The 15,099-nt window shown below is 40.0% G+C and overlaps 1 protein-coding gene across 5 annotated transcripts in view; it reads left to right on the forward strand.

Moving 5' to 3' along the window:
- The window catches only part of IARS1 (isoleucyl-tRNA synthetase 1), a 103,853-nt gene extending 89,051 nt beyond the window's left edge, over positions 1–14,802 (forward strand). For all 5 annotated transcript variants that reach the window (XM_057719919.1, XM_057719922.1, XM_057719917.1 and 2 more), the window contains 4 exons: positions 2,671–2,796; positions 4,784–4,927; positions 5,641–5,793; positions 12,734–14,802. In XM_057719919.1, coding sequence (XP_057575902.1) covers positions 2,671–2,796; positions 4,784–4,927; positions 5,641–5,793; positions 12,734–12,816 — 506 coding nt within the window. In that variant the 3' untranslated portion in view covers positions 12,817–14,802. The remainder of the gene's footprint in view (positions 1–2,670; positions 2,797–4,783; positions 4,928–5,640; positions 5,794–12,733) is intronic.
- Positions 14,803–15,099: the final 297 nt, after the last annotated feature.

Below are 15,099 nucleotides of genomic sequence, written 5' to 3' on the forward strand. Positions count from 1 at the left end.
CTTTATTCCTAAATAAAGTATTGACACCAAAACCATATATAAACAATACTAATAAAAAAGAACTGCAGAGAAATATCTCTCATGAATATAAATGTAAAATTCTTACCAAAAAATCATGAAATAGAATATAGCAGTATATACAAAGAATTATGTATCATGACAGGTGAGATTTATTCCAAGGTTACAAGGCTGGTTCAATATTCAAAAGCCAATCAATATAATCTACAATATTAACAGGTTAAAAGATTACAAGATTATACCAGTTGTTATAGAAAAAGCATTTGACAAAATTCAGTACCCATTCATGATTTTTAAAAAAAAAACTCAGAAAAATAGGGAGAGGAGCTTCATCAGCTTGATAATGAGTATCTATCAAAAACCTACAGTTAACTTTATACTTAATCGGAAGAGATTGAATGTTTTCTATGTAAGATCAGAACCAAGGCAAGGATACCTGTTCTCATTACTCTTATTCAGCATTGCACTAGAAGTTCTTGCCAGTGGAATGAGGCAAGAAAATAAAAGGGAAAAAAGAAAAAGCATACAGATCAGAAGGGAAGCAATAAAACTGTTTCTATTTGATGACATGATTGTCTGCATAGAAAATTGCAAGGAATCTACGGACTGAGATGTGTCCTGGGAGCCCTCTGTTGCACTGCCCACTGGCACTGTTACCAGCTATTCTCAGGATTTGTGTGTCCTTTTGGACCTGTGGTGATGCCTCGGGCAGTACATGGTTCTCTACACTGCTGCACAAGTTCAGTGATGTGTGGCATGTGAGCTGCTCCATCATTGCCAACATTCTACCTGTCTCAGGTGGAGACAGGTGATCCTGTGGAAGGAATTAGTCATAGGAGCAGTGGATGTGCATACGAAATGTCAGCAGGGCCAGGGTTTATTTTCAGCTTTAGCCACAGGGGGCCAGCAGAGTGAGCAGTGACAAAACGAATGGGGCCTAGTTCCCCCATCTGCTCATTTCAGTACTGCCCCTTTCTGGGCCAACTGACTAAACAACTAGGAAGAGCTCACAACTCTAACAAGATTATTTTCCCAGGAATGATTTCAGAATGCAACCACAGTTTATCATCTACATCAACATGATGTGATATGGTTTGTAATTTACTGTCTGACTGAAAGCATTTATGTTATGAGGAAAAAACTACAAATGATCTTTATTATTTTAAAGTATTTTGGCTACTTTTATATACCATTTGGGTTTACGCTTTAATTGGGGGGGTTGTTTCCAAAGTAACTGAATAAAATCATATTACCTTTTTAAAAATCATATTGCTTATAAAAAGAAAAAACTTAGGGCTTCCCTGGTGGTTAAGGTGGTTAAGAATCCGCCTGCCAATACAGGGGACACAGGTTTGAGCCCTGGTCCAGGAGGATCCCACATGCCTCAGAGCAACTAAACCCATGCACCACAACCACTAAGCCTGCGCTCTAGAGCCTGTAGGCCACAACTACTGAGGCCCGCATGCCTAGAGCCCATTCTCCACAAGAGAAGCCCACGCACCACAACAAAGAGTAGCCCCCCACTCTCTGCAATTAGAGAAAGCCCGTGCGCAGCAACAAAGGCCCAATGCAGCCAAAAATAAATATAAATAAAATAATAATAAAATAAGAGAACCAAAAAAAATTCCCCCCCCAAAAAAAGGAAAAAACTTTCATCAAATTCACAGCATATAAGATATACATACAAAAATCAATTTAAGTTTTATATTCTAGCAATGAACACATGGAGAATGAAATTTAAAATATAATACCATTTACAGTTGCTCAAAAAAGAGATAACTTAGGTATGAATCTAATAAAACGTGCAGGACTTTTATGCCAAAAACTATAAAATAATGATGAAAAAAATCAAAGGTCAAAATAAATGGAGAGACATGCCATATTCATGGGTTGGAAAATTCAATGAAAAAACATGTCAGATCTCCCCCCAGTTAATATACAAGTTTAACTCAATTCCTTTCGAATCTCAGAAAAATGTTGTTGTGGATATAGCCAAATTTTCTTGAAAGAGAAAAGAAATAAAGTAGCTAAAACACTTTTGAAAAATGAGAATATAGTGGGAGAAATCACTCTACCCGTCTTCAAGACTTATCTGAAGACGTGTGTAGCATGAGCATAGAATAGACACAGAAATCATTGTCACAGACACAGAAATCATTGTCACAGACACGGAACATAGAAATACACTCACAGGAGACCACAGAATGTGGCCAGATGATTTTTGAGAAAGGAGCAAAAGCAATTCAGTTGAGTAGTTTTCATTCTATGGCACTAGGCAGTTAGATACCCATATGCAGACAACGTCCCAGGCCCAAGTTTTACACCTTATACAAAGCAAACTTAAAGGGACCACAGACTTAAGTATAGGACTATAAAACATTTAGGAAAAAACAGAAAATTTTTAGGATTCAGGATTATGCAGAGAGTTTTTAAGGCTTGATACCAAAAGTCCAATCCATGAAAAGAAAACCTGATAGAGTATATAAATAACTCTCAAAACTCAGCAGTTTTTTTTTAATCTAATTAGAAAATGGGGAAAGACAAGAATAGACATTTATCAAAGAAAATATGCAAATGATGTGTTTCCCTTGACTTTTTATTCAAATTTAACTTTTTTTTTCTTCAGTTTCACTTATATTTGTGACTTCTTAGGTGGAGTACTACTTCTGGAAAATCCAAAAGGAGATAACAGGATGGACCTTTTAAAGCTGAAGAGTATTGTTAGTAGCATTTTTGGTGTAAAGAATACAGAGCTGGCTGTCTTCCACGGTGAAACAGGTATGTGGAAAGTTAGGACATCCACCTGTGTCTTTTGATATGAGGTGGACCAGTGAAGATCTTAATTTGGTAACAGTTATGCTGTGTAACCTTTGCCTTTTTCCTGACTCTGAGTCAGGGCCAGCCTCTACAGTAGTGCCTGCCTGCAAGTGTCTCTTTGTGACTCCTTTGTGTGATATGGCTGAAAGAACACTAGACTTGCTGAGATGAAGGTACTAATCCTGCCATCTTTCCTGTTAGCCGTGTGATGCATTCTAGGCTTCAGAGACTTCCCTGTTGAGTTTAAACTTACTAAACATAGTGTCTGTCTTGATAAATCCAGATTCTCAATTAGACAAGCCTAAATAAAATTTTAAAGAGTTATAAGTACATTTCCTACCACTGTCATGGGTTGAATTGTGATATCACCACCCAGTCTCCCACCTCTACCCCAAAAGTTATGTTGAAGTCCTTATCTTTACCCCCAGTACCCTTCATTGCTGATGTAATTAGTTCAGGTAATACTGGGTTGGGCACTACTCCCATATGACTGGTGTCCTTATAAGAAGAGGTCCATGTGAAGACAGAAACAGGGAGGGGGCTATGTGGTGACAAAGGCAGAAATTGGAATTCAGCAAAGCCAAGAAACACCAAAGATTGCTCGGCACCTCCAAAAGCTAGGAAGAGGAAAAGGAGGATTCCCTTGCAGGCTTCAGAGGGAGCATGGCCCTGCTGACACCTTGATTTGGGGCTTCTCACCTACAGAGAACTGTGAGACAGTCAATTTCTGTTGTTTTAGGCTGTACCGCCCACCCCACTCCCCCCCACTCCCCTCCCCAGTGTGTGATTCTCAGCAGCCGTAGGAAACAAATACACTCACTTACCAAATCTGAATGTTCGTTTTCAGAAACTTTTAAATATCAATAGCTTAAACAAAGAAATCTAAGTGGCCAATAAATAAAGGGAAAACTGCTGAACTTCAGTAGTAAAAACCATAATGAGGTACTATCACATGCAACCAGATTGGCAAAAACTAGAAAATCTCACAGTATCAGATGTCAGGAATGTTATGTAATACGAACTGTCATTCATTGGACTGTAAATTGATAGAAGCACTGTGGAAAACCCCTTTGCTGTTTTATCACTTAAGGGCTGGATAGGGAAGCAAATATGATGTGGGGAAACTGGGGAAGTTAAGGTCTGGAACACGGATGGTTCATTGGAGGATCAGGGAAAAGTCTCTGACCAGGATCCACCAAGGGAAGCTGCTCAGTCAGTTGGTGGACAGCTTGGGTCTCTGTCTCAAGTCGCTGTAGAATAAGAAGCAAGGACAGACTGGAACTCGTATCTGTCTAGCCACATTTAACACTAAGTCAGGGGACCTACCTGCAGAAGAGGCTCATGTACCTGGCTCAGAAGCTGGAAAAGCACAGGAGGAGGAGTGTGGGCTGCTTGCTGTCCCCTCTGACCCAGCAAGCGGCAGCCTGTGAAAGCTGAGTAGTGCCTGGCCCTCACATTGACTTCTAGTGGTTTAGTGGCTGTAACTACTCTTCTACCCTAAGCAGTGTTTAGTTGTATATAAATGAAATTACACTATGTGTATTCTGTGTGTCTTGCTGTTTTCCACATGTGTTTGTTAGTCAACTTATCTTCTGCCCATAATTTTCTTTTTTTAATATAAAGCTTCTTTTCATGGTAAAGTCTAGGGTTCTGATAGAGGAGGAAATTTTAAGAGGAGCTATAATATGGAGGATAAATACTAAAAGGGGAAAAAACAATTTGCCTTGGAAGTTAAGAATATCATGCTATTTTGCATCATTAAGGTTTCCTACTATTTGCATCTTATTAAAGCCTGGTTCTATAGAAAAGACGGTATCCTTTGATAAATAGAAATTGAAAGCATCACTGTAAAGATACATGATAGTTTAATAATTAAATAGGAAAAAGTAAATGACTTCAGCTCTGAACTATTCCTCCGGAAAGAATGACTTTTTGTTGTTATTTTTAGAAATAAAAAACCAAACCAACTTACTGAGTCTTCGTGGAAAAACACTTTGTGTGACTGCAGGATCAACTCCCTCTGTGATCAACAGTCCTAGTACTCTTCTCTGTCAGTATATCAACCTGCAGCTCTTGAATGCAGACCCCCAAGGTGCGTGCCTCTCTGAGCTGTGAACACCCTCAGCAGGCAGGTTATGGAGTGCTGGATGTTAAGATTTCCTTTAATATTCAATCTCTCTGATTTATATGGATTTTTCAAGTCAGCTTCAACTTAGTAATTTAAAATGCAGACTTCCACACTTCTTTGGGGAATATTCATGACTTGTTTCTTTTCGTGTATTTATGTAGAAACACCCTTCCATCTGACATGGTCAGGAAATGAGATAAATTAGTTAGGTAAAAATTACAGCTAAATGAAGCTGAATTGTTTAAATGCCAAAACATTGTAATCTTTAATTTTGCCCTTTTTTTTTCCTTGGAAAACGTTCTGAGAGCTGTTGTCCATGTCCATGCCTTAATCAGCAGACTAGATCGATGCTTATTTCTCCTTGATGTTTTGGGGTCCTCATTGTGCACATTTATTCCAGTCTTCAGACTCTTCATTTGACTGTTTACTATCTCTTCCCTAAACTAGTTGGCGTTTATACTAGCTGTTTTCTCTGCTTCCCTTTCTTCCCCCTGTGAAATATTTAAGACTGTTTCTGCAGACTGTACAGTTAATTCCACTCTTGCTCTTGTACCCACTGTTGGCTTTCAAAGCCTGTAACTTTACCCGTTAGAGCTATCTACTCACCACCTCTGTTAGGGGTCCACTAGCTGAGGGTGAACTCTCAGGATTTCATCCTTTTTTTTTCCCTTCTGTAGAGTGCTTAATGGGGACAGTAGGCACTCTGCTGCTTGAAAATCCGCTTGGGCAGAATGGGCTCACCCACCAAGGTCTTCTGTATGAAGCAGCCAAGGTGTTTGGCCTGCGGAGCAGAAAGCTAAAGCTTTTCCTGAATGAGACTCAAACAGAAGGTGAGGAGATTATAGGACATGCTAATTTTTTTTTCATTTTTGTTTTTATTTTATTGAAAATAGATTGTGATGTCATCGATTATTTGTAGATTATATGTGTAAGAGATAGTACTATTATCTATTTTTATCTTTCTCCAGAAATTTGCCATACTATAAATGTTAAAAAATAATAATAATTAAAAGGATGGTTACTTTGTGCTTTGGGAAAAGTCTAAAAATTATACTGCTATATTAAAATTCATGCTTCTAGGTAAATTAGCATAGTTGCTGGTCCTAAAATTGTCCTCTTCCCCGAGAACCAAAATGATCACAGTATTTTATTTTTTCTATTTTATTTTAATTTTATTTATTTATTTATTATTTTTGGGGGGGTACACCAAGTTGAATCATCTGTTTTTATACACATATCCCCGTATTCCGTCCCTCCCTCGACTCCCCCCCCACTCTCCCTCGAGTCCCCCCCACCCTCCCCGCCCCAGTCCTCTAAGGCATCTTCCATCCTCGAGTTGAACTCCCTTTGCTATACAACAACTTCCCACTGGCTATCTATTTTACAGTTGGTAGTATATATATATATATGTCTGTGCTACTCTCTCGCTTCGTCTCAGCTTCCCCTTCACCCCCTGCCCCCCCAAACCTCGAGTTCTCCAGTCCATTCTCTGTATCTGCGTCCTTATTCTTGTCTTGTCACTGAGTTCATCAGTACCATTTTTAGATTCCATATATGTGAGTTAGCATACAATATTTGTCTTTCTCTTTCTGACTTACTTCACTCTGTATGACAGACTCTAGGTCTATCCACCTATTACATATAGCTCCATCTCATCCCTTTTTAGAGCTGACTAATATTCCATTGTATATATATGCCACATCTTCTTTATCCATTCATTTGATGACGGGCATTTAGGTTGCTTCCATGTCCTGGCTATTGTAAATAGTGCTGCAATAAACATTATGGTATATGTTTCTTTTGGGATTATGGTTTTCTTTGGGTATATGCCCAGTAGTGGGATTACTGGATCATATGGTAGTCCTATTTGTAGTTTTTTAAGGAACCTCCAAATTGTTTTCCATAGTGGCTGTACCAACTTACATTCCCACCAACAGTGCAGGAGAGTTCCCTTTTCTCCACACCCTCTCCAACATTTGTTGTTTACAGATTTTGTGATGATGGCCATTCTGATCGGTGATCACAGTATTTTAAAATAACAGCTCCAAGGAAACATAACTGACATTATACCTTCTCCTTTACAACTTATAAAGCATACGTTTTCTCAATGAGCTGCATAAAAATGTGACGAGCTAGGTCATTAGTTGACATATTCTCCGTTCCATAATTCAGAAAACAGTCAGGATAAGGCACAGGCTAGTGTATTTGAGGATGTGTTTTCTCTCTCTCTTACTCCCACTTAGATCATCCACTTCTGTGATTTCAGCTTCTGTGGCTGTTCTGACAACTTCTCTATTGACATTTTAGCCCGGCCCTTGAGTTCTGTTCTGTAATCAATTCCCTGTTACACATGGGTATTCATTTTAATGCTGCTGCCACTGAAATCATTGCCTCAAACAGCTTTCCTTGATGGGATCTGGTTTTTTCTGTTTATAACCATCCTTCTTGTCATCCTAACTCAAAATGTTTTACCATTTCATCCTTTTATTTATATAGCCTTACAGCCTGGGATTTATTGGACTTTCTGAGTCAAGATTTGTGTCTCCCAGCACTGGTGGAAAGTTTCTAGACATTATCTTTTCCAAAGTTAGTCTTTTGATTTTCTGTAGTTTGAATATACTAAGCCTGGGTGTAAATTTTTTGGTATAATATATTCTTCATTTGTTGCAGTGTTTTGATTTCTAGCATTTCCTTTTATTCTTAGAATTTCCATCTCTCTGCTTATATTACCCATCTGTTCTTGCATGTTGTCCACCCTTTCTGTTAGCGTCCTTAATATTAATCCCAGTTATTTTCAATTCCCAATCTGATAATTTCAAAATCTCCACCATATCTGAGTCTGGTTGTGATGCTTGCTTCATCTCTTCCTACTGTGTTTTTTTCTTTTTAGAACACCTTGTAATATTTGATTGATAGCACATGACGTATTGGGGGAAAGGAACTGAGTAAATAGGCCTTTATTGTAAGGTTTTATGTTTATCTGGCTAGGCGTTAGGCTGTGTTTATTGTTTACAGTTGCTGTAGGTTCCAGAGGCTCAAATTCCCTTCTGTTGTCTCATGGTTTCCCTAGAGATTCCTTTTTAAATATGGTCAGAGCTTTGCCCATTCTTTCAGCTACAGTGCCGTGTTATCATTCAGGGGCCCATATGATGTTGTAAGGTATGGGGGGAGAAGAAGTGAGGGAAGTGTTCTATAATTTTATGATTAGTTTTCAGACTTTAGTGAGCCTGTGACTCTGGGCTGTGACCTTCACAGGTATTACTCAGCTTTAAAAGTTTTCCTCTTTGTGGGTATTTCCCTTTCCCTGGGTCAGTTAGGCTCTGGTTAAAAAGCAAAAAGATAGTTACTGATAAGGAAGAACTCCCATTTTACTGGGAATTTTTTTCTAGAAGCCTTGTTTCTTTTTTGTCCTCATTTCCTCCATTACTGCCACCTTTTGTGTTCAGTTGATTTTTTGTAGTGTACTGTTTTCTTACTTCCTTTTGTGTTTTTTTCTTAAGGTATTAGTGTTTACCATGGGGATTCCAATTAACATCCTAAATGTGTAACAGTCTAGCTTGAACTGATAGCAGTTTGACTTCAGTAGCATACAAAACTCTGCTTCTGTACGGCTCTGCCCCCATTTATATTGTCAGAAATTATATTTTTGTAATTATGTGCCCCCAAACATAAATTCTTAATTGTGTTTTATGTATTTACTTGGGGGGGGGGGGGCGGTCTTTGTTGCTGGCTTCTCTCTAGTTGTGGCACGTGGGTTTAGATGCCCCAAGGCATGTGGGATCTTAGTTCCCTGACCAGAGATCAAAGCCTCATCCCCTGTGTTGGAAGGTGGATCTTTACCACTGGACCACCAGGGAAGTCCCTCAGCTATTATTTTGACAGAGATTTCCTTGATCTCCAGGAACTAAAGACAAAACACCCACGTTTCCCAGTCTTTAAAGATTGGCTCTGTTCTGGGCTACTCCTTCAGCTCAACCAGGCTGCTTACAGCACTGCCTCAGGCTTCTCTTCCTGTTTTCACTGAGCCCTGAAGATCAGCCACGTTTGGCCAGAAAAGCTTTTTACCTTTATCAGACTGCTTGGGGTCTTCTCTGGTTTTCCTGTGTATGCATACTGTCCTGGGCACGCGTGTGGCTTTCTATATTACTCAGTAGACCAGAGGCACTTTTTAATGCCCTAAGCGTCCAGACTTTTCTTCCCAGGCCTTAAGCAATCCATTGTCTGTTTCAGCCATAATCTTTTGTCCTAGGCAGCTGTGGGCTTTTTGTTTGCCTTTGGTTTTCATGCAGTGCCCACCGCTTTTCCACCCTGAGTTCCAAGTAGGCAAAACAGAAACAAGAACCTTATGTAAGCCGTTCAAGTAGCTCCCAGACAGGTTAGAACAAACAATATTTTTGCTCTGTTCCTCCTGGAACTAGGAACCAGGGTCCTACACTAGAAACACAGGCTGCTCCCTTCAAGCCCACCACTAAGCTAGAAGGGGGCCAGTAAAGCACAAGTAAAAACACAAATCTTGCCTATCATTTTCAAGTTGCCTTTTCCTTGATTCAGCATTCACTTAGTTGCTATAAACATGTGATTGCTTTCTAGAGTTCTGACAAAGTTGATTCTGGCTGGCTGTTTTGTGATGTTTCGGTTGATGTCCAGTTTAAGGGAACATTTCTTTAATTCTTTGGGTACACTGTCAACCCAGGCACACTTTAAACTCCATTATTTTGGACCACAGAGAGTATTTAGAAAGTTCTGGTCCCAGTTGTGCAAGGGGCCAGAATTCTCATGGGGACGTGTTCTGTCTATCTCTCCCCAAACCAAGGCTAAGTGGGGCAAGTCTCTATGTTAGTTTACTGTGACTGGTGCAATAAATTACCAGAAACTGGGTTGCTTAAGACAATAGACATGTATTCTCTCACAGATCTGGAGGCCAGAAGTCTGAAATCAAGGTGTCATTAGGACTGTATTCTCTTTGAAGGCTCTAGGGGAGAATTGTTCTTTGCCTCTTCCAGGTTCTGGTGGTTCCAGGCATCCTTGTGGCCATATCATTTTGATCTCTGCCTCATTGCCACCTCTTCTGTTTCTCCTTTTTCCAAAAAAGGTCACAATCATAGTTTCCAGGAATTAGAGCATGGTCATATCTTCTGGAAGGCCATTATTAAACCCATAACGTTCTCTTAACTGTTTTTCTCTGTGGTGAAGGATCTTTTCGAAATTTACCCTTTTGCCACGGGTTCCTTATTTGAGGTCTCAATTTTTGGCGGGGTTTCATTGGACTCCCCAGTTTGTATAGACCCTAGGCTTTTCCTTCTCTCACTTTCATAGCCTTTTAGTGCCAAATCTTTAAGCCTCCAGGACCACCAGAAAATGTTCAGCTGCCTCTTGGGATTCATGATATTTTGGCTTCTGTCATTTTCTTTCCTTGCTTAGCTATTTATTTATTTTTTATTTTTTTTATTTTTTTAAATTAGTGTTTTATGTTGTACTTTGACAGTTTCTGCTACATTATTAAAAACAAATGCCTTCTCTTCCACTTGCATTTCTCTCTATAATGAAGCACAACTATTGTGTTTCAGATTTATTTTCAGTAACTCTCCTTTATCTCTTTACTCCTCACTAGTTTTGGGGCCTCATCATCTAATGAGACAGCCTGTCTACAGACTGTATTCCTCCACCAAGACTGTCTCCATGCACTTTCCTCACTTGATGATGTTCCCCTGCTCAGATCCCCCCAGGCTCACCATTATCTAGTGCTTCAGAATCTAGCTTGACACGCAGACTCCTTCCTGTTCTGGCCTTCATCTGTCTTTTCAGTTGTGTCCATGAAGCTTTCATTCTATCAGAAGACTATTTTTCATTCTCCCTCCAACACACTTGGCTCTTTCATTATGTTTTGGTAGTCAAGATCAACAGGTGGATGTAGCTTCCTGTTTTGATAAGCTTGTATGAAACTTCAAAGACATTTTTCTTTTTCTTAGCCCTCAAATCCATTGGTCACCAAGTGCAGTTGAGCAGTGAAAACGAAGAAGTGTCATGATTTTTACTTGTTCTTTGCAAGTGTAGGCACCTGGTTGAAACTGATCAGGGACAGAATTACATCCATGTGGGTTAGCTGTTAGTACTACTGCCTGTGATTCACAAACCAGATCTTACCTATAACGTCTTACTACATTCTTTTTGCCTTTATAAGGCTGACTGGGCATGTTTAGTAGATAAAGGCTTGAAAGTTGTTATACACCCAAGATTATCCAGAAACCGGCTCCTCTTTCCCATCCAGTATCTTCTCCCAACCTGATAGTGCTCGCCTCGTTTTTACTGTATTCCTTCTCTCAAGATTGTCTTTCATAAAATACTAATAATTTGGTAGTTTAGAAAGATCCCATGAGGCTTACAGTGTTAGAAACTCACCGATGCCATCTTGCTTGTTCCACTAGATTCTAAATATCATCTCCAGCTCCTGTAGTTATCTATGAAGGAGGCAGCTTTTGAAAGTATTTTATTACCTAGGATTCTTGTTAGGGCAAGAGCCATTTTTAGAGAAAGTTGGTCCTTCCCTTTGAATTCAGATCTGGCTAAAAGCAAAATGCTCCACAGTAGGCAAAGAACTTTTTAAAATTTTCCCCTTCCTTCCTCCCTCCCACCCTTTCTTCCCTTCCCCCTTCCCCCCCACCCCACTCTTTCTTTGAACTTTTATATATTCATTGTGTTTTGATCTATAGCATTTGTGTTATACTTTTGGATACTTAAATTTTTTATCTTTAGCCATATTGACTTCCGTATTTTTTGACCTGAGCCTTCAGTCTTTGATAAATTCTTACTTTCTGACATTGCAAGATGTCCTAGGTTTATCATGTACTCTTACTTCCCCAAACCTGGAAATGACTGTTTTTCCTGTTATTATAGGGTGTTAATATTTAGAAACCACAGATCGGAGCTACTTGTTGAGCATCGCTTCTAGGCCTTTTCTGTAGACATAGGAAATATTGTTTGGGTAGAGGTGTGGGGACGTCTTGGATAGTACTCAGAGTTAGTTAGGTTAAGGGCACAGTCCTCTAGAAGTCTGCCCAAAACTTCTAACCCCAAGTATAAGGAGTTAGGCTCCAACTACAAATTCAGACAAAAGAGTTCACACAAGACCATTGTCACTTCTGGCACCAACTGCAAGTTCAAAGGGTTTCCCCAGATCACCCTCAGGTTTGATAATTTGCCAGCAGGATTCACAGAACTCATGAAGGCTATTGTACTCATGACTGCGTTTATTATAGGGAAAGGATATAAACTAGAACCAGGCAAAGGGAAGAGATGCACAGGGCCAAATGTGGGAGGAGGTCCAAATATGTAACTTCAGATTTATCTCTCCCCAGGGAGGCATGGACAACGTTACGTCCTCCCAGCCTCAGTACATGACGGTAGTACGTACAGTGTATTACCAACCAGGGAAGCTCACCTGAGCCTTGGTGTCCAGAGTTTGTATTGAGGCTTCATTACATAGGTGTGATTGCTCATATGGTTGGTCTTTCTGGTGTGGCCAGCTCCACCCTGAGTCATCGCATTAGCATAAACTCAGGTTTGTTCAGGGGCCCACAGTAAATAACAAGAGTTGCTCCTATCCCTCAGGAAGTCCCAGGATTTCAGAAATACCCCCAGTAGCTGGGACAAAGTTTAGGCTTTTCTTAAGGTGAGGCCAAATTTCTTACTACCCAGACAGTTAACATTTTTTTAATATGCATCCAGAAAGGTAGAGAAATGATTTATTTACACTTCTTCTTTCCATTCTAGAAATTACAGAAGAAATCCCCATGAAGACTTTGAACACGAAGACTGTGTATGTTTCTGTATTACCGACTACAGCAGACTTCTAACATTCAGTTACCTGTGTGATTCAGTCAGCCTTTCCCTGGCATATACCTGTTCTCCCCTTCCTCCCACCCCCCAACACACACACATGGACACAGACATATTGAAGATATTTACTTCAGGTGCATGTGTAATACACTGCTTTTGGTCTAAAATTGAAATGGAATCTATCAAGTGACTTGAGACTACACAGTAATATTCACACTTAACCTTAAATACCTATGCAGTCATGTTGAAGGAAAGCTACAGTGTTACCTCAGCACTACAGAGTATATTTCTATACTTGAATTGTTACGTATAGAACATAGAAGTTGTTTAAGTGGTGTGGCGGGTGGGGGGGGGTGTAAACACACACATAATTCTATGGCCTTCTAAAACTTATTTGAAATCTCTTGAAGGAATGGACAGTGTTGTATATTTTTGCTACCTGGATTTTCCTCGGTAATTTGATTGAGTATTTTAAGTTTCAGTAAATCAGAACGATAAACTTCCTCTGAGATAATAAATATGTTAGAAGTAATTCATTCTCCCATAGTTCAGTGAAACTTGGAATTTGCAATCTTTAAAGAACACAAAAACTGAATAGTGACTTCCATATTGACACTAGACTGAATATCTAATTTCACTTTTTCCCAAAATCCTATGTCAAAGAAGCAGATGCCAAGACAAAATTAGATGTGCAAGAATGTATTGGGGGAAGCACACATAAGAGATAAAAGGGAGGGACTTCCCTGGTGGCACAGTGGTTAAGAATCTGCCTGCCAATGCAGGGGACATGGGTTCGATCCCTGCTCCAGGAAGATCCCACATGCCGCAGAGCAGCTAAGCCCGTGTGCTGCAACTACTGAGCCTGCGCTCTACAGCCCGTGAGCCACAACTATTGAGCCCATGTGCTGCAACTACTGAAGCCCATGCGCCGAGAGCCTGTGCTCTGCAATAAGAGAAGCCATCACAATGAGGAGCCCGCACACCTCAACGAAGAGTAGCGCCCCCCCCACGCCCCACTCGTCGCAATTAGAGAAAGCCCGTGCACAGCAATGAAGACCCAATGCAGCCAATAAATAAATACATACATAAATTAAAAAAAAAAAAAGGTAAAGGGGAGAAGGTGAAGGCAGGGACAGAGAAAGCCTTCAGAAAGAGTCCACAGTTAGGCAGAAATGACCCGACTCTGGACCCATGCCTTGCTCAGTCAGTGGCTTCAAGCAGCTGAGGGGGGCAGTGGCCTCATGACAAATGGATCCGTTGATCTGAAAATGTAGTAGTTCAAGGCTGTCATCCGTGTATACTCCCTACATCAGATTCTCCTGAAGGGAGCTCTGGGCGGTGTGTTTCTAGCTGCTAAAATAAGTGCATTCAAATCCAGACCCACGAAGCTGGAGGAGACCACACAAGATAACAAGTGTGGGCAAGGATCAGAGGAACTGGAACCCTTGTGCACTGTTGGTGGGAGTGTAAAGTGTTGCAGTCACTATGGAAAACAGTGTAGAGGTCCCTCAGAAATTAAAAGTAGAACCACCCTATGATCCAGCGGCCACCTTCTGGTACACATCCAAAAGGACTGAAAGCAGGGTCTTGAAGAGACATTTGCTCACCCAAGTTCATTGCAGCGATATTCACCATAGCCAAGAGGGGGGCAACCCCAGTGTCCACTGAGGGAGAAATGGATAAGGAAAATGTAAGATACACATACAATTGCATATTATTCAGTCTTAAAAAAGAAGGATGAACCTTGAAGACATTAACATTAAGCAAAGTGAAATAAGCCAGTCACAAAAAGACAAATATGGTGTGCTTCCACTTGTATGAGGTGCCTAGAGTAGTAAAATGCATTGAAACAGAATAGAGTGGTGGCTGCCACACTGCAGGGAGAGAAATGGGGAATTGTTCAGTGGGAGTATTTGTAAGTTTGCAAGTTTTGAGACATTCTAGAGGTCTTTTGCACAACTGTGACTATATAGTTAACATACTAAACTTGATCCTTAAAAATAGCTACATTGGCAAACTTTGTGTATTTCTTGTAACAATTTTTTTTAAAGTTTTGAATGTCAAAGGGACAGAAGCCAACCTGAAAGAGCTCCCAGCTTCCAGCCAAAGCTGGAAGTGCTTGAACAAAAATGTAATCTAGTATTGAATTAAAATCCAAAGTATAAAATAAATATCCATGAGTATATGCTAATATAAATGATTGAATAAATAAGTGAGAGAAATGAGGCAAGTCTGTATAAAATTCCAAAAAATTTACATACAGATACCCTGTCAAGGTGGTATACCCTAACTCCCCACAA

Source organism: Hippopotamus amphibius, chromosome 2 (assembly GCF_030028045.1).
Source record: "Hippopotamus amphibius kiboko isolate mHipAmp2 chromosome 2, mHipAmp2.hap2, whole genome shotgun sequence".
Lineage (NCBI taxonomy): Eukaryota > Metazoa > Chordata > Mammalia > Artiodactyla > Hippopotamidae > Hippopotamus > Hippopotamus amphibius.